Source organism: Macrobrachium nipponense, chromosome 8 (assembly GCF_015104395.2).
Source record: "Macrobrachium nipponense isolate FS-2020 chromosome 8, ASM1510439v2, whole genome shotgun sequence".
Classification (NCBI taxonomy): Eukaryota; Metazoa; Arthropoda; class Malacostraca; order Decapoda; family Palaemonidae; genus Macrobrachium; species Macrobrachium nipponense.
Window position 1 is genome coordinate 30,070,855 of NC_087203.1, and position 27,951 is coordinate 30,098,805.

General features: G+C 43.5%; 1 protein-coding gene across 1 annotated transcript; it reads right to left on the bottom strand.

The window, feature by feature from the left end:
• Positions 1–17,392: 17,392 nt before the first annotated feature.
• On the bottom strand, positions 17,393–18,217 carry LOC135223027 (tigger transposable element-derived protein 1-like). Its single transcript, XM_064261535.1, has one exon. The coding sequence runs from the start codon at positions 18,215–18,217 to the stop codon at positions 17,393–17,395; it is 825 nt and encodes a 274-aa protein (XP_064117605.1).
• Between the last annotated feature and the right edge of the window lie 9,734 nt (positions 18,218–27,951).

The window sequence follows — 27,951 nt, forward strand, 5'->3', positions numbered from 1 at the left end:
AAGAGGTGCACTGGGACCAGATACTCGGTGCATTCAGGCCACGTCATCGTGCATTCATTCACTTTTGGCAGTGTAAAATAATATTCTGATATTATTAAAGTTTTAACGGGGTCAAATGAAAACTTTTATTTTTGTATGAACAATTTTTATTATCAATATTTCCAAAGTTTATACACTGAAATAAAATAAAAAAGAGGTTTAATCTAATCAGAATAACACATTACTTTAGTCATTTACATGACTAGTCTAGTCTTCTCAACACTTCAGACTGGTTAACCAAAAACAAAATACTACACAGTCCACTGTAGTATTTAGTGAGCAAATACAAGGCATTAGGATTTACTTGCAAATGCTGTAGCACATTCTTTGTAGAAGATTAAAACCAAGAACATATAAAAATAATCAAATAAAACTGCACCTGAATTTCATTGAAGTTTAATGAAGATATTAATCCTTTCTATTTTCAATAAGAATAACATTTCATGGAAATATTCAAGCTTACAACTACATATACAAGAGCATATATGCACAATGCTAAATAACAAAAAGAAGAAAACTTCATGTTAGCCAAAGACATTACTACGTGTATTTCTTTATTTGGAAATCATACAAAAAATACACAGGAACAAGAAAAGTGGAGAAGGCAAAAGAAAGTTTCTTAACCTAGCACTGTATAATGTTCATTGAGAACAATTGTAAGAAAAAAAACTAAAAACAGTTTATTTTACCTTTGCATAAAGGTTACACAACCATTTTGCATCAAATTCACTCTGCCTTGACTTCTAATAAAGACTGCAAATAAAGAGCCCTCATCTGCATTCTCAGTGAGACCCTCCTCTAGATTCTCCTTCTCTTCTTTCAGTAACAGCAATAATGATGGTCATGAATTGGATCATAAAAATATAAATACGGTTTTTCTTTATATTGTACCTTAGGTTGCTGTTGCCTTTTTTTCTATTGATTTTGCAGACAAGTTCACAATAATTATCTCCACATCAAGTGCAACTTACTTTGGGGTGCAAAACATTAACAAATCTGTCAGTGCAACTGAACATTTTCTCTGATGAGTGACTTAGCTTGTGCATTTTGACACCTGAAAGACACATTTAGAACCAATGACTGTGATTTGCAGATTACAAGACAAAAGTACAACATGCAGTGAAAAAAAACAATACCTATCCTCCATGATTGCTCATAATGACATCTTTCTTCTGAGTTAACCCATTCATCCTAAGATGAACCAAATAAAAAAAAAACTCCTTGGAAACCAAGTGCAGATACAGGATATGACTTCTTTCTAGCATGAGTTTTCACATATCTTTTGAGACACCTTCATTCAGAACAGATGCAGGAGTCAAGGTAAATAAAATCATGTAATAAAAACTACTTGGACAGAGATCAAGTAAACAGTTTCTGTCTAGTGTGAATTTTCTTGTCTATTGAGAGGACTTGGTTGAGAAAAACTTCTTTGACATACATATAGAGCAACTATAAGGTTTCTCTTTGGCTTGTTATTCTAAATTTTCAATTTGTATCAGAGGTGCAATGGTTGCACCTCTATATTCCACTAGCCTTATATCCAAGGGCTTGTTTCAAGGTGTTTACCATTGGTTTGAGGGGAGCAACCTGCACCTCATTTTTACTGGGGAACTTCGTATACCCTGAAGATATTTTCTCAGATTTTTCTTTTTAAGTCCTGTTGCTTGTTACGGCCCGTGAAAGGTCCGCTCCAAGTTCGATAGTAAAATAAACAAAAAGAATTCAACACCAACAGTTGAAACTGGAGATACGAATATAGAAAGCAACACTAACACAAGAAAGGTTTATTTACAAGCTTACTAACAAAGATAAATGCAGAATGGGGTCTCCTATTTACATAAAAAAGGCAAAATCTTACAATGAGTGAACTGGGGAAACAGTGGGGTAAAGAAAGTACTTGCCAGCCAGTTTTGAGACTAAAGAGATCTATGCTTGAAGCGGTGGCTTCACAAATGAACTGTAATTGTGGACGTCTTCTTGACTCCGTATTGCAGAAAACACTGTCTATTCTTGATACTTGAAGGGCAGGAACTTCTCAAAGACTCAAAACCTCTCGCAGAACGTTTCTTCTCTTAAAGTCTTGCTCTACGTCGAAATGCCTCGGTCGTCCACTCCCGGACGACTTGACCAGAATCCGATCAAACTCACGATCACCTTTTTCTCTCTGAGCCTTCGTCGGTTCTTTCTTCTCTTATCTCTCTCTGACAATCTCTGCTGCTGATCTGTCACTGATAATCTGATCTGTGGCTCTTACTGATGATCTGCTCTCCTACTTCGTCAGTCGTATTTATACGGCAATCAGACTCCCGAGATTACGGGAACGATTTAGAAGAATCTCGAAGATGTATTGCATCAGAAATCGCTGCTTTTCTCACGTCTGTCAGGTTCCATAACACTCCTGTCGATTCTAGAACCCTCATGAGAAGAGGCACCTCGAACACATGCACGAAAGCCTCCGTGCTGCAGAACTTCTCGAAAATGCGTTTTCCTTTCCTTTATCTCGTAATTCTTTGCTATGAAGCACTTACCATGACATTGCTCCTATCACCAAAGGTATTTTTTTCTATTTCGTTCAGTTCCCATTTGCTTCTCAGGTCATTCTTCAGGTCTTGGTACTTTGTTATTTTATGCCTTTCAGCTCTATTCAGGCCAAAGTCACTGGGTACTGTCACATCTATAATCTTTGCTGTTTATTCCTCCTTGTTCTAGATCACAATATCAGGTCTCATAGCATCTCCTATATATCTTCCGGTTGGAATTTCCTTGTCATAAAAGATGGTAAAGCCCTACTGGAGGTGATTGGATCTGGTTCATGCTCCCCCTCCCCCTTTCACTTCAATTCTGTATTCTTTACATATTTTCCAATATATATATTTACAGATCTTGTTGTGGTGGGCTGTGTAGTGACCATCTGCAAGCAGGGTCTTGCAGGCTGATATCAGACAAAACTTACACTGGTCATTTGCTGATATGCCTGGCATTTTCTTGAAGCTGTTTGTTAGAAAGTCTTGATTTTGTGCTCCTATTATTAGACTTTCTCCATCATAACCTAAATCTCCATTTCTTATCCATCTAAGTGATTCTTCTTTGTCAATTCAACTATTTTTTTCACCAGTTCTTGAAATCTGCGTGCCCTTCCATGGTCTTTCCACCTTCCCATTCTAACTTTCTTCTCTCTGTAACTGTATTTCTTCCTGGCTATCGTTTTTGTTGGAGTCTGTTCAGCACCCTCTGTGTCTTCTAGCAGATCCCCTACAACGTTCTTAGCCTGTGGTGTTGGGCAACCTTTTTGATGTTTTCAGCCTCAGAGCTTTTTAAGTACTAATCTAGACTTCTTATTGCTGCTCTGTAGGCCTGGTTGATCTCAGTCAGGCCTAATCCATCTTCTCTGCGAGGCAGGTATATTCTGTCCATACACTGGTGTCTGTATGTGAATTTATGTAGGGTGAGAATCTTCCTGGTTTTAATATCCATCCTGTCTAACTCACCTTGTGGCCAGTCTACAATGCCAAAACCATATGTCACCACTGGTATCACCAGCTGGTTTATGGCAGTGATCTTGTGATCTTGCTCTTTGGTGTTAGTTCTGAATTACAGATCTTCTTTAAGCGGCTAATGTATTTTTTCTTTATCTTTTTTCTCTTTTTCTTGTGTTCAGAGTTCTTATATGCAGACTCCTCTGCCAAGTCTTCAACAAACATGCCTTCCTCTACCTTTATGCCTTCTGATGTTACTTTCTTCCCGCTCTTTATTGTACTTTTGGCACACTTGTCCAACCCAAATTCCAAGCAGATGTCATTTGAGAATTGGTAGACTGTACTAACTAAGTCTTCCAATTTTTGTTCTGAATCAGGTCATCCATGAAGAGCAGGTGGTTCACTCTTTCATTCTCTTTTCTGCTTCTACTTTTGCTTAAGTCATAGCCAGCGCTAATGTTGTTCAAGATTTTACTAAGTGGATCTATGGTCAAGGAGAATAGCAGCGGTGAGAGGCTGTCACCCTGGAATATTCCTCTTTGGATCTTTAAGTCTGGAATTACTATCTGGCCCTCAGTGTGTTTTAAACAGAGAGTGGTCTTCCACTTACCCATCTGTACTGCCAGGAAAGATCTTATTTCCTCATTGATGTTGTATAATTCCATACATTTAAGTATCCAGGTGTGCAGCCCGCTGTCAAAGCCTTCTTGTAATCTATCCAAGCAATATTAAGATTTCTTTGTCTTTTCTTACAATCTTCGAATATTGTTTTGTTTATTAGCAGCTGATATTTAGTGCTTAGTTTGTTTCTTGTGCATCTCTTTCGTTCTTTTTCCATATATTTGCCTTGATCTAGGAGTTCACAGATCCAATCTGCTACGACTCCTGTGAGCCATTTGTAGGTTGTTGGTAGGCAGTAGATGGGCCTATATTTGTTAGGGAGCTCAGTCTCGGAGCTTTTAGGGAGAAGGTTGATATTTCTTGTTGTGAGCCACTCTTGAGAAGGCTTGTGCATAAATGTGATGTAGTGCTGCGATCTTTTCTAGCCAGAAATTTGGGATCTTACTATTACTGTTACCTTGAAATTATATTCTTTTATTTTCTTTGTTACTTTTTCGATGGTGAACCTTATTGGTGGCATTTGCTGTTTCTGGCTGTTCTGCCTAATAGTGTCAAACCATGAATTCTCTTGGTGTTGTCTAGGGTCTTCAAACAGTGGCTTCCAAAATCTCTCTAGGTGTTCCTTACTCGTTGTGTTCATACCTCCACTGTTTCTTTCAACATCTCTCTATATACAATCTTTGGAATTTTGCCAAAATGCCTATTTATCTGTTTTACTTTTAACTTCTCTTGCTTGTTTCCTATTTATGAAGCTAAGGCCTTTGTATTGGTTTGGTGTTCTGCCAGTTTTCCACTCATTTGTTCATCCCCTATTTTGTATTTTTTCATTTTCCTTATTTTCTTGGACAGATTTTGTGAGTGATTTTGGTCTCTCATATAGTTGGTCATTTGAGAGATCTCTGCCTTAACTGGTTTATTTTATCATGTTGTTTCTTTTTCCTCTCTAGTATGCAATCTGATATGACGTGTAAGATTTGGTTTCTGTGGAAATGCTTTCCCACACTCCTTACACATGAATGGCTTCTCTCCAGTATGTAATCTCATATGAAATGTAAGTTTTGTTTTCTGGGAAAATGCTTTCCCACATTCCTTGCACATGAATGGCTTCTCTCCTGTGTGGATTCTCATATGAAGTGTAAGATGTGATTTGTTGGAAAATGTTTTCCCACATTCTTTGCACATGAAGGGCTTCTCTCCAGTATGCAATCTCATATGATCTGTAAGATTTGTTTTCTGGGAAAATGCTTTCCCACATTCTTTGCACATGAATGGCTTCTGTCCAGTGTGGATTCTCATATGAAGTGTAAGAGTTGATTTCTGGGAAAATGCTTTCCCACATTCCTTGCACACACATGGCTTCTCTCCAGTGTGCATTCTCATATGAAGTGTAAGATTTGGTTTCCGGGAAAATGCTTTCCCACATTCCTTGCAGATGAATGGCTTCTCTACAGTATGCAATCTCATATGAACTGTAAGATTTGTTTTCTGGGAAAATGCTTTCCCACATTCTTTGCACATGAATGGCTTCTCTCCAGTGTGGATTCTCATATGATTTGTAAGAACTGATTTCTGGGAAAATGCTTTCCCACATTCCTTGCATACAAATGGCTTCTCTCCAGTGTGGATTCTCATATGAAGTGTAAGAGCTGATTTCTGGGAAAATGCTTTCCCACATTCCTTGCAGATGAATGGCTTCTCTACAGTGTGGATTCTCCTATGAACTATAAGATTACGTTTCAAAGAAAATGTATTCCCACAGTCACTGCATAAGAATGTTTTCTCTCTGGTAGGATTTGGGATATCACTTGTAAGATTAATTTTCTTGTAAAATGCTTTTTCACAGTCAGTGGATCTGAAAGGCTCCTCTCCATTGTCACTAATCCTTCTTTCTTGTTTTACTTCGTTTTTGTAAGTTTGTGGATGTTTTTCATTCACTATTGAATTAATTTCATATGAATATTCATCATCTTTGTTAGACTCACAGAATTCCTCTGGTTCTATTTTGATGTCCATTAATGGATCCAAAGACCAAAAGTCACCATCACTGGTTTCACTAAAGGCAGCCAAGTTGCTGTTTTCTTGATTTATGGAAGGTAGTGATAATGCACCTTCAGTTTCACTTTTCAAAGGAAATTCTAAAGAATGTTCTGGATTCATTTTAGCCTTTTGTCCCGTCCTGTTCTGTAATGAAAATGCGTTCAATTCACAACTGTAAACAAAATTGTTTACAAATAATTACCAAATAAATCTGTTATAAATTAAATACAATATCTTGAAGGACCACAAGCAGATCTCACTGCTGATGTATGAATCTAATATTAAAAACAGATTTTACTCGTTTAAATTCTTTAAATACGCACACAGTAATTCACTGTTGTCTCATACACTTTAAGAGCTGCTATTGGTAATGTTCCATGTAGTAACAATAAACAACATGCATTCCTAAAATCCTGATGCTAATCAAAACTGATGAAGGAAGGAAGGTTCTTCTGAGGGAGAATCTGAAATCAAAGAATGCAACACAGAGTTAGGAAACATAATACCAGAAATGAAGAAGCAAAATATAAATCTAATTCAATTCAGATTCCAATAAAGGTCTCAGGCCAATTAACAAAGTGTGTATTCAACAGTTCTATCCAAAAAAGAATACAATCTAACCAAACGTTGTCCAGACACAAAGTCAAAACATTCCTGAGGCAACAATGCAACAATAGATTAACAGTTAATATTGACACCCACCACCTCACATCTGTTAACATTCTTATCTTAGCACTACAGTATTACTTATGAACATATTATTAACAAATCAGAGGCCAGGAATAGAAAATGGAAGAAACCAGCATAAGAATTTTGTGGGGTAACAGCAGGAAGGGTAGGGTACATAGCAAATGCTTAATTATATGTGATCCAGCTATAGATAGCTTTTTATAAAGGAGTATCTTTCACTGCACATTGGTAATGAGTTAACAAGTGGTTAGGAAGAGTAAAGGAATTCCCCCCACTCACATGCCATCACCAAGCACTTCTTTTGGTTTGATATAAGGTTTGGGTTGGTATAAAGTGGATCCCTGTATTCACAGGTGAGGGACAGGTACATTCCCGAGAATAGCTAAAATCCGCAAATGCTTAAAACCCTTAGAAAACCCATAGAAATGCCTATTTCGATACTTAAAAGACAAGAATACTTCTAAGTATAAAACACTGTGAACAATAAACAAATTTTCCACAAATAATTGGTATGCATGGTCTGTGAATAGCGTGAGTCAACTGTACCTCTATGAAAACTTCATATTACAACACTTTCTTGATTAGTGTATCTCCATATGCATGGTTTGCAACTTGGTAATATATTAACATTTAATTCCAGCACACCAAATTCTACATGTATGTATACGTACATAAATAAAAAATGAATGCAGTAAAAAGCCTTTTGGTTTTAAATCCTGTAAAGGTGGAAAAACTACAAATTTTTAAGGTAATTTCCATTTTTCCTAACATACAAACCTAAAGGTTTTTACATAGGGATATATGTTTGCAGTGAAAGCTAGATGAACGGTTCTTCAACACACATCCTTATGCATTCACTTCAACTTTTCAGCTTGGGTAACAGAATGAGGGGTGGCTTGAGGTGGGCCATTTATGTAAACACCTTCAGGTTTGTATGCTCAGAAAAATAAAAATCACTTAAAATATTTGTTCCTAAACAAATACAAACCTTTGTTCTTTACATATGGAGCTTTCCTTCTTGATGGAAGGATTTTGAGTAACAGGCGAGGAAGGGTATAAAAAGAGAAAGGGAGGAGGAGACCAGTCACTCACTCACACTCTCTCTTTGTAACTCTGAACACATTAGGCAAGATAGCTACCAGTCCCTCTAGGGGGGCCAGGTGAGCTACACAACTTGTTGAGCAGCCACCACAGCACCTTAGGAAAAGGTGTCCATGGACCTAAAGGTAGAAGGTTGTGAATGTAGTTTTTCAAGAGCACACTCCCACCCTTAGTGCCTAAGGAACCAACAGGTCCTTCCAGAATGCAGGGGATGGACCAATGCCCCTAACTTCGCGAACTCTTACTCAAAAAGTCTCTATCTACCTCGTTAGAAGTAGAGTACGCTCGTTTGATTGTCTCATGAAGCCAGAAAGAAATCATGTTCTTGGACATTTTTTTTTCTTGGTTGAGCCAGTACTAATGAAGAGTCGTTGACACTCGGACCGGAGATGTTGAGGCCTCTTAAGATAGCACCACAGCACTTGAACTGGACACAGTAGCATATCGTCTTGATCACTACCGGCAAAGTCCTCTAGAGAGGAGATGGAAAAGTACTTGAATTTAGTGTCAGGAGCTGATGATTCTGAGTCTTCATTATGAATTCTTGGACAAACTCGAGCATGACAGATCCTCATCCCCTTAAGTTTTTAACATCGAAGGAAAGTCCATGAAGTTTGCCAACTCTCTTTATTGACAACAGGGCAAGCAACAACACAGTCTTAAAGAGATCCCTGTTTGATGACTCTTGTAAAGGCTAGGGTGCACAAGTCAGGCTCCGTAAGCTGAGAGTCACATCCCACTTGGGGGCTTCTCAACAGCATGGAGATCGCCCACAGGGAAGAGAGATCGACACTCTTCAAGCAAAGGACTAGTCCAAGGGCAGCTCTGCAGCCCCTGATAGCTGAGATGGAGAAAAACTTCTTTCAGTGAAGAAAGGCATGAAAGTCTGCTACCTGCTGAAGAAGAGCTCCAACTGGAGATACTCCATCAGTAACACCAATCACAGAAGATGACCTATTTCCCCTAGTACAAAGTGGCTGAAAAAAACCTCGCTTGCAAGAGACACTGGAAAGTCTCCACGTGTGAAGTGACAGTCCTTTCACAGTCTGGTGATACCTCTCTGCGAGCAGTTGGCACAGCAGGTTGTACCAAGGGGGGGATTTCTCTTGGCTGGTACCTAGGGAAGTAGAGCTAGCAGGTCTGGATACCACTCGGCATGTGGCCACTTGGGAGTAACCAGGGTCACCTGTGATTTGGGGTGATCATGACCATGCTGATTACCCAACTAATCAGACAAAATGGAGGAAAACCATAGGCCTTACAGATTGGCTCATGGGTGTTGGAAAGTGTCTTTTATTGCTGCTGTCCATGGGTCTGGCACAACAGTACAGAATGCTAGGAGCCTTCTGTTGTGCAAGGTTGCAAAGACGTCTATGTCTAGTAAGTCCTGAGATACTGAACAACCCTTCTGTAATGTATTGGGTGTAGGGACCACTTTGTCCCTGTCTCCTGACCCTGGCAACTGAGCTTGTCTGCCACTATGTTCCTGGTCCCTGGAATTTACCTGGCTGACAGCTCTACGTACTGATCGTACTACAGCCCACTCATGAACCTGAGCTGAAGGGAAACCAATTCTTCCATTTGTTGACCTATGCCAATACTGTGCAGTTGTACAGTAATACCCCGAACTTAAACGAAGTTAGGTTGTAGACCACCTTGCGCAAGAGGATTTTCCCATAAGTTCGGCACGTTCTCTAAAACATGCTCATAAATGCTTACTTACAGAGTTTAAACACTAAATATGACATTCATCATGCTCCATAAGTATTAAGCTAACTTTTAAATCAAATTAAAGTTACTGTAAATGGTTGATAAAACTATTGGAGTGTATGAAGATTACAGACATACGACAGAGAGAGAGAGAGAGAGAGAGAGAACATTATTATTTTCATTATTCAATGTAATTTAATTAAAACATAAAAGCTTGAAAACTTATAAATCCCATATGGAATTAAACAAACACTTTTGCAGATTTTTTCAAGAGTTTGAAAGAAAATGTTGCATTTGCTCTTACATGTCTTTGAAATACTATTGAATAATAGAGTTATGTTCCAATGAAAAATTTGCGCTATTGTGAATTCGCACTACTCTAAAAGCATAAGATTGAGGTATTGCTGTATTGTTAATGTAAACACCATGGAGTGCCCCCAATCAACAGATCCTGAACCTCTTGTAGAGCCAAAAATGCCCCCTTGAGATCCAGATGTAGATCTATCTAAAGTCCTGGTTCCACACAGCTCAAACCAGCAACCCTTCCAAGTGTGTGTTATCCCTCAGTTGATGTATCAACAAACAGAAGCATCTCGGGATTGGAACCACCAGGATAAGTCCTTCCTTCCTTCCTCTGAGAAAGGCATCTGGAAGAATGGGGACTCCCTTACGGGAGACCAAAACTCCTTCATTCTCCACTGAACACAACGAAGGTGAAGCTACTCACGAGGGGCCAGCTTCTCCAAGGATGACAGGTGACCCAGAATGATTTGGCACTGCTGAGGTGGTTCTTCCTATTGAGACAGGAATAACTGCATTGCCTCTCTGATCTTGCTGATAGGTGAGTCTGAGGGACAGAATCTTGCTGCTGCCATATCTATCAGCAAGGCTAGATACCAGATACTTTACCCTCTGCTTGAGTGCGAGATCATCCTTCTCAAAAATGACATTTTTATAATAAAATTAGATTTTACACATACTTTTCATGTAATTACCTGTAGCTGAAAGCTTCCTATCCAGACAGTCAAAATATTCCAAATTTTGTGGTGGTGCCACCATCTCTAGTGTAGTAGGTGGATAGGACCCGCCCACTTTCAGGACCAAAGGTACAAAACTGCAGAGAGAACCAATTTATGGTGGAACCTCGACATATGAAAAATCCAAGTTAAGAAAGCAAAGACGATGATTTTTTTGCTTCTGTATACGAAAATAATTCAGGTTATGAAAGGGTGTACTGAATAGTCAAAGTTTCGCCCAGACCGCCGAGAACAATTTTAAAACTCGTGCGCCACTAACTCAGAAGACTCGCCACCATCCTCCTGCTCTCCCATTGCTTATTGATGCTAGTCACTGCCATAAGATCCTGCTATCCTATTGGTCAGCATCTATCCCATCATGCCTCTACATAAAGGCGTCATTCGGCCACTTCGTCGCATCAGCATTATCATATGCATGCGGAATTCGTTCATTAACATATACATATTTAGTTAGTTAACATAAATTCGTGTTATTGATTTCACTTTCTAATTGTACGTATACTTTATCGTGTTGTGTGTAAACTTAATTAACTTAATTAGCCATGGGTCCCAAGAAAGTTGCTGAAGTTCACGGAAAGAAGAGGATGCTTTCTATGGAAACTAAGATGGTGATAATCAAGAAGTATGAAGCTGGCATGCGGTTGAGTGCGACTGCTAAGGAATACAGCCGAAATATGTCGACGATAGGTACCATCCTTAAGCAGAAGGAAGCCATCAAAGCAGTTTCACCTTCCAAGGGCGTGACTATTTTGTCCAACAAGAGGAGCCACATGCATGATGAGATGGAGAGGCTGCTTCTTGTATGGATTAAAGACAAAGAAATCGCTGGCGATACAATAACCGAGACAGCAATGCCGAAGACGACGGAGGAGAAGGGACATTGACACCAACCCCAGACTTCGAGGCTTCTCGTGGGTGGTTTGATAAATTCTGTAAACGGACTGGCATCCATTCGGTGGTGTGGCATGGGGAGGCTGTCAGCTCGGACACGAAAGCAGACGAAGCCTTTATTATGACATTCGACAAGATGACAATCAAGGAAAGCTACAGTTCTCAGCAAGTCTTCAACTGTGACAAGACTGGCCTTTTTTGGAAAAAATGCCTCGTGGGACATACATCACAGAGGAAGAGAAGAAGGTACCCGGACATAGGCCTATGAAAGACAGGCTTACGCTTGCACTTTGTTCCAACGCCAGTGGGGATTGTAAGGTCAAGCCCCTACTTGTGTATCATGCGGAGACTCCTCGAGCCTTCAAGGCCCACAAAGTGCTGCTAAAGGAGAAGCTTCCGGTGATGTAGAGGGCTAATGCGAAACCCTTGGTAACGAGACTTTTGTTCACCGATTGGGTAAATCTCTGTTTCGGCCCGACAGTGAAGAAATTCTTGGAAGAGAAGCACCTCCCTCTGAAATGTTTGATGTTGGACAATGCCCCTGTTTACCCTCCTGGCCTCGAGGAAGATATCCTAGCGTAGTATTCTTTTATCAAGATTCTTTATCTTCCGCTTAACACCACCCCTCTCCTCCAGCCCATAGACCAGCAAGTGATATCAAACTTCAAGAAGCTATATACGAAACATCTTTTCAAGAGATGTTTCGACATCACTGATACCACAAACCTGACCTTGCGTGAATTTTGGAAGGAGCATTTTGATATCGTCATATGCATCTGACTCATCGATCAAACTTGGCAGGAGGTTTCGAGGCGAACCTTGAATTCTTCGTGGAGGAAACTCTGGCCTGATGCCATATCCGCCTGAGACTTCGAGGGATTCAATGTGGGCGAAGCTGATACAGATTCAGAAACAGTTGACGATCCTGAAACTGTTTCGCAACCAGATCTTGATGAGATCGTTGCACTTGACAAGTCCATGGGGCTGGTCGTCGACGAGGACGACATCGATGACCTTCTCGAGGAGCACCAAGAGGAGCTTACGACAGATGACCTGAAGGAGTTGGAGGCCATGCAACATAACGTCATTCAAGAAGAGTTCTCTAGCAGCGGCGAGGAGGAGGAGGAGGACCCTATGACAACGGCAGAAATTAAGGATGCTCTAGCTGCTTTTCATAAGGTGCAATCATTTGTAGAAAAGAGACACCCCAAAAAGGCTTACACAGGTCCCATGCTTGCGCAGTTCAATGACGTTTGCCTGAGTCATTTCAGGAACATTATGAAAAGCAGACAGAAGCAATCTTCCTTGGATAGTTATTTTTTAAAGAGACCTTTAGTAGTAGTAAGCAAACAGGAAGATCGAAATGATACAAAAAACAGAAAGTTGAAAGTGGTGAAGACACTGAAATTTTGAAAAAAAACGTAAAGTATAAAAAAGTAAAAAAAAAATGTAAAAATAAAAAAAAGACAAAAAAAGAAATTTAATTTGAAATTTGTTGTAAAGTTAAGTGTTAATGTTTTCTGCCATTTGTTAATGTGTTCAGTAAAGTTTAGTGTTAAGGTTTTCTGCCATTTTTTAATGTGTTTCGTAAAGTTAAGTGTTCATGTTTTCTGCCTTTTGTCCTCCTCCTCTGTCGCCACTTTCGGAGATCACCTCACTCGAAAGGTAAGGTTCCACATTTTACTACATATGTACGTACATGTACATACAGTATTTCTTGTACCATGTACACTAATACACTTTATTTACAGGTATAGTATAGGTTATGTTAGGTGTTGAATTGTCCAAATTGTTGTATTTCATTGTTTATTGGTCAATTTAGCTTTATTATAAAATTTACTGTGGTGTTTTTGTAGGGCTTGGAACGAATTAGGCAATTTACATGTAAACCGTGGTTCGAGATACGAAAAAAATCAGGTTACGAAGGCCCTTTCAGAACAGATTAATTTCGTATCCTGAGGCACTACTGTACTTGGTCTGCCATGTCCATCTGTGGGGGAGAGGGAAGGGTTATAATCAAGCAATTACTTTGTATGTGTAAAATCTAATTTCATTATGGAACTGTCATTTTTACACGTGTAACTTACCAAGTAATTACCTGTAGCTGATTCCATGTTTATGCAGGTGGGAATTATGGACATGTCTATATTAAAGACATTAAAAGTTAAGTAATGACTCAATATAGAAAGTCTGCAATTCAAAATACTCATCGTACCTTACCTGGTAAGAAAGCGCTGAAGATGAATACTGCCTCTGGTTGGTGCTTGCTTAACCTGCAGAAGGCATGGCAGTTTTGATCAATGATCGCCCACTACTTTAGTGGGAATAAAGACTTTGCAGTCATGGAAGTTCTCTGGATGACTTGAAAGTTACAAACTGATGCACTTTGCACTTGTCCTGGGCTTAGAATAGATAATAACAATAACATCATCTACACTAAGAAAACCAACCAGCAATACCCTACCATAATGACTGGTGGGTACTCCTGGTAACTAGTACCCCCAAGCTTCCAAAAACTGGTACTCCAGGTGACTAGTACCCCTAGGCTTCCCAGAACTCGTATTCCAGGCAACATGTACCCCCAGGGCTTTCCAAAACTCAACACCAAAAAGCAATAATACCGGAAAGTAGAAGGATAGTATGCCCTTTGCTTCCTCCCCCAACACCGTGCCAGCCACTGACAACGGGCCCAACGTGGAACAATTCTTGAAAACCATTTCAATATCTTTTAGATAATGTACAGAAAACACACATACATTTGCAGAATGTAGAGAACATAATAGATTCTAAATATATATTATGTCTAAAGGTGAGAGAAGATACAACCACCCTCACTTCATGCGCCTTAGCATTAATGGAAGGCAATACATCTTCCTGGTGCTGAGAATGCTTCGACTATCAAACTCCTCAAGAAAAAGGAAATTGTGTTTTTTGACATTGGGCAAGACAGAGACTTCACAGAACATCAAAGATTATTTATGCAGGACCCCTAATTTTCTCTGCTCTCTATAAATAGTAGCTTAAAGCCCTTACTGGGCATACAAGTCACTCTTCCTTCTCTGGTCCTATGATGTCCATCAGGTTCTTAACAGTAAAGGAACATAACCAGGGTTTGCCCACATCCTCATTTTGGGTGAGAAATCACTAGAAAAGAGAACAGACAGATCTCCTTGGGAAAACCCCACTCTTTTGTCTATTGCCTGATATTCGCTGATCTTTTTGGCTGTAGCCAGAGCTACAAGGAAGAGGGTCTTTTCATGAGATTCTTAGGTGATACTGAACAGAGGGGTTCAAAGGAGTCACCAGAAATCCACTTCAGTACTACATCTAGATTCCATGAAACTGATTTGGTATTCTCCGATTTGGAAGTGTCCAGAGATCTAATAAGATTGCTGAAGTCCTGGTTGAGACCAACATCTACACCTCTGTGCTTGAAAACAGTTCAATTTCGACCTACCTTTACCCCTTCATGGTAGAGCCTGCTAGTAGAAGATAGACAACATCTAGCAATGGCCTCTACAACTTGCATTGAAAAGCCTTTCGCTTTGACCAGTCGTCTGACAGTCGAAATCCTGTCAGGGACAGAGCGGATAATCCTTGATGGAACCTGAACAGGTGAGGCTGTTTGAGCAGACTTCTTCTGAGGGAGAAGTCTTGGGAAGTACACTAACAGATGAAAAAGGGAAACCATTCCTTCCTTGGCCAAAATGGGGCTCCTAGGATCATGGAGACATTCTGATGAGTTGAAAACAAATTTATTTTACCTCCTGAATCAGGGCAAATGGAGGGAAGACATATAGGTCTAATCCTGTTCAGTCGAGAAGCATGACATCTTTCGCCCATGACAGAGGGTCCGAGACTGGTGAACAGAAGATTGGAAGACGATGGTTCTTTGCTGTAGTAAACAGATCTACTGTCAGTTGTCCCTAAAGCCTCCAAAATTCCTTGCAGACTAGAGGATCTAAGGTCCACTCTTTGGAAGAACCTGGTTTTGTCTGCTTAGTTCATCTGCTAAGACATTTAGTCTGCCTTGAACAAAGCAAGTGAAGAATGTCACTTGATGTTGTTCTGTCCATAGCAGAAGATCCCTCGGTGTCTGGTAAAGAGTGAAGGAGTGAGTGCCCTCTTGTTTGTGGATGTAGGACAAGGCTGTTGCGTGGTCTGCAAACACTGCTATTATCTTCCTGGACACCTGGCAAGAAAAGTGTTGAAGTCCAAGAAATAGCGTCAACAACTTCACGTGGATGCGTAGGGCTCTCTGGTCCTCTGACCAAAACCCCACCACCTTTTGAGATTCCAAGAAGGCTCCCTATACGAGATCTGATTCGTCCAAATAAAATTTCAGCTCTCAATTCTGCGGTCAGAGCCACTTTCCTTCTTGTAGTCTGTCCACAGACAACCAACACTGAAGGTCTGTTTTTATCTCCTCGGAAACAGGAAAGATGAAAGGGTCCTGCTACGTCTTTCTGGACCATAGAACCTTAAGTAAAACTGAAGTGGAGGCATGTGTAACCTGCCCAACCTGATGAAGGGCTCCACTGAAGCAAGGGTTCCCAGCAGACTCATCCATTGAAGAGCTGAGCAGGACCCCCCTTCTAGGAACTCTCGCTTGGGGGAGAGAAAAGCCCGAAAAGTTTGAGAGTCCAGAATCATGCCCAAATACAGAATTGTCTGTGTCAGAGCAAGCTGTGATTTTTTGGATAATGACTAAAATTCCCAACTCTTCAGTCAAAAGCATCAGTTTCTTCAAGTCCCCTGAGCACTGTTCCTTTCAGGGAGGACAGAGAGGCCAGTCATCAAGGTAAAAAGAGACTTTGATCCCCATCGGATGTAGCCACTTTGTGAGGGGACAGGACTCTCGTGAATACTTGGGGCGCTGACGTCAGGCCAAAACAGAGAGCTTTGAATTGAAATACAGTGTATTTGCAGGGGATGCATACCAGACGCCGTACCCCTTCCCGCAACTAGTTAGAATCCGTGAATGTTTGGAACTCCCCTCTAAAAATGCTTATGAACTCCTATGCTGAATGTGGAAACACCAAAGTATCCTAAAAAGACCATCCTACATCAAATATACATACATTAAAATATCATCCTATTACGGTTCATATTAAACTTTGAAATATTATTGATACTGTTTTACAGTTTTATGGTTATACATACATACGTACGTAATGCATGACTTAGTTACATATGTGAAAATAATCCAGTCCCCCCATAAGTAATCAGTCATGCACGTTTTCTTTCATACATTTACTATTTAATACATGCAGTTTTCTTTTTACAAGGGAAACAATTGTATGTAAAATCACAAGAGATAGAGAGAAAGAACAAAATACTATGTATGAACATTAAACAACTGCTTTACACTGGTACAACATACGTAAATAGGGTAATGACCAGTGATGAATGTTGATTAAAGATGATGATGATGAATTAGCTGTGCAGTCTGATGAATGATGATGAAGATATGACTGTGCAGCTAAGCAGAGGAGTTACATATCCTCTGAGGGTGCCTCTTCACCTTCAGGAGGCACTTCGGGAGGCACTGACTCAGGCGATTTGGGAGGAACTTCTTTAGGGAACTCAAGAGGCACTACTTCAGGCAATTTGGGAAGCTTTGGAGGGTCCTTATTTGTTCGTGTGATGAACATTGGGATTGGTAGTTGCTGCCGTTGCTTCTCATGGTGGTGAGGGCTTGATTATAGGGCTGCAATGCTGTATCAAGAATTAGAAAACTTCAAGGAGCGTTCCATGTAAGAATCCCATGTTGCAACAAACTCCTGGAGGTCATTTATCATTTTTTTGAACTTGGGACAGGCATGCCAAAGTCAGGCCCTCCTCGTCCTCCTGTTCCACTCCTGAACCTGGAGTGTCTTCTTCCTCCCTGGCAGACTTAGTCAGCTTTTTCAAGTCCTGGTCTGTCACGGGGTCAGCGTGGACATCAATGAGAGTGCCGACTTCTTCCTCGGTGATATCGTCAAAGCCCTCATCACCAAGAATTTTCACCAACTGTACTGCCTCATTAATGGCTGAATGCTGGATTTCTTGAGGAGAAAAGCCCATATAATTATGGTCACATTCCGGCCACAACTGACTCCAGCAGGCATTCAGGGTCTCCTTCATGTCCTTCAGCGACCAATCAATGACAGACAAACACGTGGCAATCGTGAATTTATGCCAATAAGCTTTCAGCATAAATTTACTGTCACGGTCCATTACATCAAGAAAGTGCTGGAGGGTGTTTCTGGTGTAGAGTGCCTTGAAGGCACAGACAACGCTCTGATCCATAGGTTGGAGGAGAGAGGTGGTGTTGGGAGGGAGGAACTCGAGCTGGACTCCCATGTAATAAAGATCGGGAGGGTGGCCACCAGCATTGTTCATTATGAACAAGACCTTGAAGTCGATGTCCAAATCGGCCAGGTACTGCCTAACTTGAGGAATGAAGCCCTGGTGGAACCAGTACTCCATAAGGAATTTGGTGATCCAGGCCTTGGGATTATGCATACAGAAGACAGGCAGTAACACCTTGTTCTTGTTCTTGAGTGCCCTGGGATTTGCAGCCTTGTAAAAGAGGCCTGGTTTCAGCATAAAGCCAGTCACATTCCCACACATCAGGAGGGTCACCTCTCCTCTTCCTCAGGCCCAAGAATATCCATCAAATTCTTGATGGAGAATGAGCGCAGCCATGGGTTAGATGGGTCTTCATTCTTTTCTTTGTCAGGAATCCAGAGAGCAGGAACATACCGCATCCTCTGTGAAAATCCAATCCTTTTATCTGTAGCTCGGATTTTGCTAACACACTTTGCTTGTGCCAAAGCCACTAAGAAGATAGTTTTCCACATTAGATCCCTGACAGAAGCAGACTGAAGAGGTTCGAAAGGCGATCCTGAAATCCATTTCAATACCACATCTAATTTCCAAGAAATGAAATCAGAACTAACTTGTTTTGAGACATCAATAGAATTAATAAGGTCACTTTAAATCTTGATTTGATGACAAATCTAGTCCTCTATATTTTAAAACTGAACTAAACATAGCTCTATAGTAGCCCTTGATCGTAGATGTTGATAACTTCCTGGACTTCCTCAAGTGAAGAAGGAAGTCAACTATTTGACTTACAACTGTTTCAGAACAGGACACCATGTGTCTGTTACACCGCTCTTTGAAGGTAGACCACTTAGATTGATATAATTTATTAGATGAAGGTCATCTGCATTAAGCAATAGCCTTCACAACTTTAGAACATCCTTTCAATTTAACGAGGCGCCCAACTGTCTGTACCCTGTCAGAGCCAGAGCAGACAATCCTAGATGGGACCTCTGAAAATGTGGTTGTCTGAAAAGAAACTGTTTTTTAGGTAGGAGCCTGGGGAAGTCAACTAATAGTTGCATCAAGTCTGGGAACCACCTGGAGTATTTGTTACATTCTGGTGAAAGTTTAACTTGTTTATGACCTCCCTGATCATACCAAAGGGAGGGAAGGCATAGAGATCCAAACTGGTCCAGTCTTGCAACATCGCACCCGTCCTCCAGGTGAGAGAGTCCAGGATTGGAGAACAGAATCTTGGGAGTCTGTGGTTTTTCGAAGTCGCAAAGAGGTCTATGGAAGGTCGGCCCTACAGCCTCCAAAGGTCCTTGCACATCAGTTGATCCAAAGTCCACTCCATTGAACGTTAATGTGAAGGTGCTTGTCGTGTAGATTCCACACACCTGCAGTCAGTAACTCCTCCAGGTGTGCGCCCCAACCCTCATTCAATGCATCCAAGCACAGAAGCATGTCCGGAGGGGGAGTGTGCAATTCCACTCCTATTAAGAGGTTCCTGTCATCCAGACACCAGGCTAAATCCTTCCTCACTTCCTACGTTAGAAGAATGGGGAAGGATTGAGGATCCCGAGCCTGTGACCAACACTCCTTTAGTCTCCATTGCAGAGACCGCAGGTGAAGACTCCTGTGAGGGACTATCTCTAATGATGACAGGTGACCAATCATGACCTCCCAAAGCCAAGTTGGCTGTTCCTGTTGAGACATAAACAGTTGAGCTACCTTCCTGAATTTGCTGATCCTTGAGTCTGTGGGGAAGACTCATGCTGCTACCTTGTCTGTTAGCATACCCAGGTACTTTATCCTCTGCTTGGGAATGAGATCCAACTTTTTGAAATTCATCACAATCCCTAGATCGTGACAAAACTCAAGATGTCAATCCTTGTCCTGTAGCAACTGCGAGAGCAAGCTTGCCAGGACTAGCCAGTTGTCAAGCTACCTCAAGAGATGTATCCCGAACAAGTGGGCTCAAGTTGACACCAAGGTGAACACTCATGTGAATTCCTGAGGCGGTCGAAAGCACGAAACAAAATGCCCTGAATAAGGATAAAGCGAAGGTACTTCCTGGAGGACTGATGGATGGGTATCTGAAAATACACATCCTTCAGGCCCACAGAAAACATGAAGGCGTTCTCACTGATAGAGGAGAACACGGAACGTACCATCTCCATCTTGAACAGAGTCTGGCGTACGAATCAGTTCAGGGGAGAGAGATCTATCACTGATCTCCAGGCACCAACCCGCCCCCCCCTCCCCCCAACTCTTCTCCACCAGGAAAAGTTGGCTGTAAAACCCTGGTGACGGATCTAACGACTTCCACAGCTCTCTTGCTCAGTATTGATAGCACTACTTTGTCCGATCTTTGGCAGAACATGGGATGTACCACTGAAGTTGGATCAGATGGTCAGTGAAGGGTGGCTTCGACTTGAAGGGAAGATGATATCCCTCCCGAAGGACATCTACAACCCAGGTCTCGGCTCCGTAGCGCTGCCATGTTGCCCAATAGCTCACCAGACACCACCCACCAATGGCAGCAGCTTAGGGGAAACACCATCCCTAGCATTTCCCCTTCTTCCTCTTTTGCTCACCTCCCTTCCGGTGAGAGAAGGGGCTGAAAGGGGGGGCTGATGATCCCCTTTTTGAGAGAAGGAGGAAGCCTGGGTTCTTCTTTGGGCCCCTCTAGAAGGAGGACTCTTCTTGGGGGTGGAGGTGCTAGCCTGGCTCTGAGTCCTAGCTGCAGTTGGTCGACATGATGATTGCTGTCTTCAGCTCTATGCTTGTCTTCCACAGCACCCACCATCTCTCTAGGAAAGAGAGAGGAGGAACCCAGCAACGGTCCATTCATAGGACCCAATGCTGACTCTGGGCCCACTGACCTGGCTGACCTGGTTATATGATTTAGGACAGCATCACTCCTCCTAAGAACAAGGTTGGCCCACAGGTTTGCAGTCTGGTGGGCCAGGTAGGAAATAGCCCTACCGCCAGACTGACAAAGTCTCCCAAAAGCTGAGTCTTATCTGGGAACTATTGGTCCCGAAGAAGCAGCGACTTTGGATACTGTGAAGGAGCACAGATCCAGCCAGGAGACGGCCTGGAAAGCTGCCATAGCAGTAGCCTCCAAAGGTGTGTTGGGCCAGGTGAACAATCTTGTCTCAGGGCAAAGGGGTTCACTTAGGGCCAACAGATCGGACAAGTTGTTTCCCCCTCATCTACCTCGACAGAGGTGATTCTACTTGCCCTCGGAGAACCCTTTGCTGACCAAACAAGTTGACCCAGAGCTAGTACTGCTAACTCCTGTCTTGCCTCTGCAGCACCTTCTGTCGGAGAACCTTTGGTTCACGCAGCATGAGACAGGCCGGAAGTTGGCCGTACTAGCTCCGAGTTAACCTGTTTGGTTCTCCAAGGGCAAGTAGAATCGCTGCTGTCAAGGTAAAGGAGGGGGAAGCAGCTTGTTTGATCTGTTGGCTCTAAGTGAACTCTCTTGCCCAGAAACAAGATTGTTTACCTGGCCCAACACACCTTCGGACAAGGAAGACCAAGGTAACCCCACAGAAGTTGTGGGTTCCTTCTTAGGACCCCAGAACGACTCTAACTGTGAAGGGCAGTCAGAGGGAACTACCATCGATCCTTCCCCTAGGTCACTGTGCTGACAAATCAGTGCTATGACCTCTGCAAAAGACCTCTGAATCTCAGGAGTGACTGTGTCCTGAGGAAGGACCTTGAAGTCCTTCCAGGGTGAGTCCCTCCCTCAATCCTCTTCCTTCAGAGGGAAGAGCCCTGACAGGCCCCCCATGATCTCCTCGAACCACTTGAGTGTACGACCTCTTGGGTCCTAGGACTAAACCAGGAACGTACATGCTTGTGGCCAAACTGTGAGGCGGACACTCCTCACGGTTCCCCCTCATCGCGTCGCTCCTCCCGATACATCCCAAGGAAGTTGAAGGGACAGGTGAGGAAGATCTGACGCTCCCACTCGGTCTGCTAGCAGAACTAGCACACGGAGTGGGCTGTGAAAGATCACCAGCCTGTGGTGGTGATCAGCTCACAGGTCTAGAGGAGTGCTCTCCCTGTGGAGAAGCACTCCTCTGAGGACAGTAGCAATGCTCTCTCAGGTCACGGGAAGTACTACTCGATGACTGGACTGTACCGTGACCATCGATCGGCCAAAGAATAGCGTTCACCCCTGTGACAAGAGCGGGTACTGTCCCCATGACGTGTCGATCTCCAAAGAAGCCGAAACCTCTCGAGAAGACTGAACAAGGGACTTCCTACTGGTTTTGCCATGTGCACGGTTCAGTTGGACCATCACGTCAACCCTGGGAACTGAGCGATTGCTACTCGAGCGATCGTCAGTAAGGCGTAAGTCACCTTGAGGATCCCTTCCTCAGCATCATGTTCAAGTTGTGACAGTGAGCGGACTCAGTGTCACTGACTCTAGCTGCACGCACACTTTTAAATGAGCATACACTTGAGGAAACTGATGCACAAGAACCCAAGATGGTCCCAGTCCTAGAGGCAGAACCTCTAGGACTAGGTGCAGAAGAACAAACCATAGCATGAACTTCTGTGGTCCCTACCCTGCGCACACATAGGGGCAGTGAGGCAGTTCCCACTCCCGAAGGAATGGGAGGACCAGCAGAAGGCCCACATGTCTCACCAGAACCACTAGACAGACCCTTAGAAGCCACGGAATGGGACTTCTTGTGGGGGGGAGCCTAAGAAGAAGTGGAGGAGGCAGCAGACAACGACGACGAAGACGAAGAAAAGGAGGAAGACGACGACACCTTTCACTTCTTTGACCTCTTCTTCATCAACTTCCTCAGAACAGCAGCCAGATCCCACGTCCAGGGTCCAACTGGGCCAGCTGTTGAAACAGCAGGCTCCAGAGCAGTCTGGACCGGGGACGCCGATGCCACAGCAGCACTCGCATGGTCAGGAACAGGTACAGCAACAGGCATGGGAACAGAGATTGGCGGAAGATCCAGTGGGGTCAATCATAGTTGTCTGGGGGAGATAGGAGTGCATAGCCTGGAGGAGGAGGCAGAAAAGGTTCTGTCCTCGAAGTATGCGGCACCGACAACACGACCACAGAAGCTGTTACTGTGGTAACGTGTTGGGTACACACCAGGTGAGGCAGTGCCACATACAAGGGCATTGACAGAGTCGTCGTCGTCCCCGCAGCTTCACTAAGAGTCACAGGAGCTGACGAAAAATGGTCTATCAGCCCCTGGAGAGGAGTACCAGGCAAATTCAACTTCACCCATGGCTGTATCAAATCCCCGACCGCAGAGACAGACACCTGAGGGAGCAAAAGTCAGGTTAGTGGTGGGAACTCCTGTTCCCTTCAGGAGAGAAAGATCCCCTCTGGAGAGAACAGAAGCTCTCGAATACAGCCCCTGGTCGGCATGCAGCCCCCCCTCTTCTATGCTTGACAAATCGAAGGAAGAAGTAGACAGACATTTCCCGAAGGGAAAACAGCGAGATGGGGAAGCTTAGCCACCAATAGAGTCAACGTGGGCGTGTAGCTTTCCTATGAAGCCTTGGAAGACTTCCTCCGAGATAGCTCCCTTCCCTTGTATCTCCCCAACTGCTCCGCTGACCAAGAGATACAAGTATCACAAGTATTATCTAGAGAACTCTCATGTCCTCTGCACTTCATGCAGAGGAGGTGAGGGTCCACTTCCACTTTGGAGTGGAAACTACCACACTTTCTGCCCCCTGCTCCATGGCAAACACGTTGCAAGAATGGAGGGCAACAAGCATATCTGAGTTTTGAGTCTGCATGATAAAAACAAACAACAAAACACAATCATTCATAAAGACACAACAAAGAAAGGTCTCACAATTTTCGAAGACAGAGAGCAGAGAGCATGTCTGCACACAACGGCAGCCGAAAGCAAAGTGGAATGTTTATGTCTGGTCAGGCAGGACTCCTGACTAGCAAAAAAGCAGTTACTGCCCAAGCACCTTGTTATTCTCTTAAGACCAATTTCCAGCCTTCACTGAAAGTAATTCCTTATACAAAGGACCGAGGGTTTCTATTATGTGTAGGAACAAACTTAGGATCTACTTCAAGCCAAGAGGGAGGATATGAGGCCAAAATTGACACTAGGATAAAAGCTGCATGGGGAAGTGGAGAGAGGTAGCTGGAGTAGCATGTGATAAGAAAATTCCAATCAAGCTAAAAGTCAAGATCTATAGCATAGTGATAAGATAAGTGTTAATGCTTGCATCAGAAACATGGGCTCTAAGAAAATGATATTGTAATGATACAATTAAGTTTGTTCATACTTACCTGGCAGATATATATATAGCTGTATTTTTCCGAATCCGACAGAAATTTAAACACTTACGACACACGCAGTGGGAGTCAGGTGGTTAGTACCCATTCCCGCCGCTGGGAGGCGGGTATCAGGAATCATTCCCATTTTTCTATTCATAATTTTTATTTCCACTGTCTCCTGAGGGGAGGTGGGTGGGTACTTGATTATATATATCTGCCAGGTAAGTATGAACAAACTTAATTGTATCATTACAATATCATTTTGTTCATGAAACTTACCTGTCAGATATATATATAGCTGAATCCCACCTTTGGTGGTGGGAGTAGACAGAATAGAAGATTTTAGGAAACATATATATGCAGATAATTGATATCTTGATTCCTTACCTGTTAGCATAGCTGACTTCGTGGTTACTGCCGCATAAGTCTGCTTGTGCTACTAGAGTTGCCAGCAAGGTAGAGACCTATAAAGCTGGTGCACTCCAGATGATCTGTCAACAGGGGCGAGACCACGACGTGACTAGACCATTGACCATACAAATGAGGGCACGGAAGTAAGAACCAAACCACACCTGGCGTAGCCTACCAAAAGTATCCCACATAGACTAAGCTAATGGAAGGGAGATCCGCCGCAGGCGGTCAACCCACAACCATAACACAAGTTAAAAACTCCCCTAAACCATTAAAGGATAGGATGAGCGCTACCTCCTGCCCCCAAAACAGTGTCTGCAGCGACGTATGGTCCGAGCGAGTAACAATTTTCGTATGTTGCTTTCACCTCCCGCAGGTAGTGTGAAGCGAACACCGAATTGCTTCGCCAATAAGTGGCGCCCAAAATATCTTTGATTGCCATATTTTTGTGAAAAGCCACCGAAGTAGCAATAGCCCTCAACTCGTGGGCTTTCACTTTCAGAAGCTCCATGTCACTTTCACTACACTTTTCATGGGCTTCCTTAACCGTACTTCTTAAGAAGAACGCCAGTGCATTCTTCGACATCGGAAGATCTGGTTTTTTCACAGAGCACCACAAGTTCTCCGAAGAACCTCTGCATGCTCTGGTTCTCTGCAAATAAAACTTGAGAGCCCTGACAGGACACAGGACTCTCTCAGCTTCAGGTCCCACTAGCTCCGACAACCCTTTGATCTCGAACGTCCTCGGCCAAGGGTTGGAAGGGTTCTCGTTCTTTGCTAAGAACGTAGGACTTAAGGAACAAACTGCACTATGATCCTTGAACCCAATATGCTTGCTTATGACTTGAATTTCGCTAACCCTCTTCGCCGTCGCCAGAGCGGTTAGGAAAATGGTCTTCTTAGTAAGATTCCTAAGCGAGGCTAAATGGAGCGGTTCAAATTGACTCGACATGAGAAACTTCAGTACCACGTCTAAGTTCCACGATGGTACTTTAGGTTGGAGAACTTTCACAGTCTCAAATGATCTAATGAGATCATGAATGTCTCTATCATTCGCTAAGTCGAGTCCTCTATGTCTGAAGACCACAGAAAGCACGCTTCTGTAGCCTTTAATCGTGGGAACGGCTAGTTTCGCTTCTTTCCTAAGGTGAAGAAGGAAATCTGCTATCTGGCTCACAGAGGTTGAGGTGGAGGAAATGCCCTTCCTTCTGCACCAACTTCTAAAGACAGCCCACTTTGATTGGTAAACTGCGATTGAGGAGGGCCTCCTTGCGGTGGCAATCGCCGTTGCCACAGGTCTTGAAAAACCCCTCGCTCTGGCCAACTTCTTGATAGTCGAACGCAGTCAGACTGCAGAGCGGGGAGGTTTTTTTGTGGTACCGTCTCGAAGTGGGGCTGTCTGAGTAGATCTTTTCCTTAGGGGCAGTCCTTGGAAAGTCTACTAGGAAGGACATCACCTCCGTGAACCAGTCGACCGCTGGCCAGAAGGGGCGATGAGGGTCATTCTCGCTCCTTCTGATGCAGCGAACTTCCTCATTACTTCCCTGAGGATTTTGAATGGGGGAAAAGCGTAAATGTCTAGTCCCGACCAATTCCACAGTAGGGCGTCTACTGCCACTGCTCCCGGGTCCAGAACTGGGGAGCAATACAGCGGAAGTCTCTTCGTTCGGGAAGTTGCGAAAACGTCCACATGAGGACGTCCCCACAGCTTCCATAGCGCCTGGCATACTTCCTGATGAGGTCCATTCCGTCGGCAGAAGCTGTCCTTGCCGACTGAGAAGGTCCGCTCGCACGTTTTCCACGCCTGACACAAATCTTGTCAGAATCGTGACGTTTTGCGACTTCGCCCAAATCAGGATATTCCTCGCGATGGCGAACAGAGAAGGAGAGTGAGTTCCCCCCTGTTTCTGAGGTATGCCAAGGCTGTGTGTTGTCCGAGTTTATCTGAACCACTTTGTTGGAGACTTCCTCTTGGAAGAACCTTAGAGCAAGGTAAACCGCTGAAAGTTCTTTTAGATTGATGTGCCAGGACACCGTGGAGGACGCGTCGGAGAACAACACTAGGTCGGGGTTCCGAAGCTTGAGCGAAAGTCCTTCCGCAAGCTTCTTTGGATCCAACCACCATTTGAGGTGCTTTTTCACTTCTTCCGTCAAAAACAAGACCTCTTCTAGATCCTGTTTGCGTGACCAATTGCTTGAGAGGAAGAACTGAAGTGGTCGGAGGTGCAACCTTCTCAGAGAAACAAACTTCTCCAGTGAGGAAATGGTCCCCAGCAGACTCATCCATTCCCTCACCGAGCATGTTTCCTTCCCTAGAAAGGCCGACACTTTGTCCAGGCATTGAAGTTGTCGCCCCTGGGACGGAAAAGCCCGAAAAGCCACTGAGTCCATCTGAATCCCCAGATAGACTAAGGATTGAGAAGGAGTCAGATGCGACTTTTCGAGATTCACCAGAAGTCCCAGGGACCTCGCTAACGACAGAGTCGTGTGAAGGTCCTTCAGACACCGGTCTTGCGATGAGGCTCGAATAAGCCAGTCGTCTAGGTAGAGAGAGATCCTTATTTCCGCAAGATGGAGCCACCTCGCAACGTTCTTCATAAGAACGGTGAACACCATCGGCGCCGTGCTGAGACCGAAGCAGAGTGCCCTGAATTGGAAAATCTTCCCTTTCAGGACAACCGCAGGTATTTCCTTGATCGGGGATGGATGGGGACGTGAAAGTATGCGTCCTGAAGGTCTAAAGAGACCATCCAATCCCCCGGTCTTAAGGCTGCAAGCACGGATTGAGGTGTCTCCATCTTGAACTTCTGCTTGGTAACGAAGCGATTTAGACTGCTGACATCCAGAACGGGGCGCCACCCCCCTGACTGCTTCGGCACTAGGAACAGACGGTTGTAAAACCCCGGAGAACTCCGGTCGAAGACCTGTTCCACTGCCTGCTTCTCGATCATTTGATCTAGTAGATCGTGAAGCACTTTTTCTGCTTTTCTCCCTGATACGAAGGAGACAAATCCTTTGGTGTCGAAGACAGCGGGGGTAACCATCAGGAAAGGAATTCTGTACCCCTTCTTGACGATGTCCAGAGACCAAGCGTCGGCACCTCTCTCTTCCCAAGCTTTCGCGAAATGTAGAAGCCTGGCTCCTACCGGTGGCTGAAGGACTTCCCTCTCACTTCTTGCTCTTGGAAGGAGCGGGAGTCTTGCCTCTGAAAGAGCCTCTTCCCTCGAGGGGCTGGCTTCGAGGAAGAAGCGGATCGAAAGGGCTTCGATTTCTTCAAAGCAGAGGACCCAGAAGACGAAGTAGTAGTAGGCTTCCTAGAAGACTGTGCCAG

Excerpts from the sequence above, each read along its gene's own strand:
- LOC135223027 (XM_064261535.1), bottom strand. The coding sequence starts at position 18,217 with ATGTGTGGGAATGTGACTGGCTTTATGCTGAAACCAGGCCTCTTTTAC.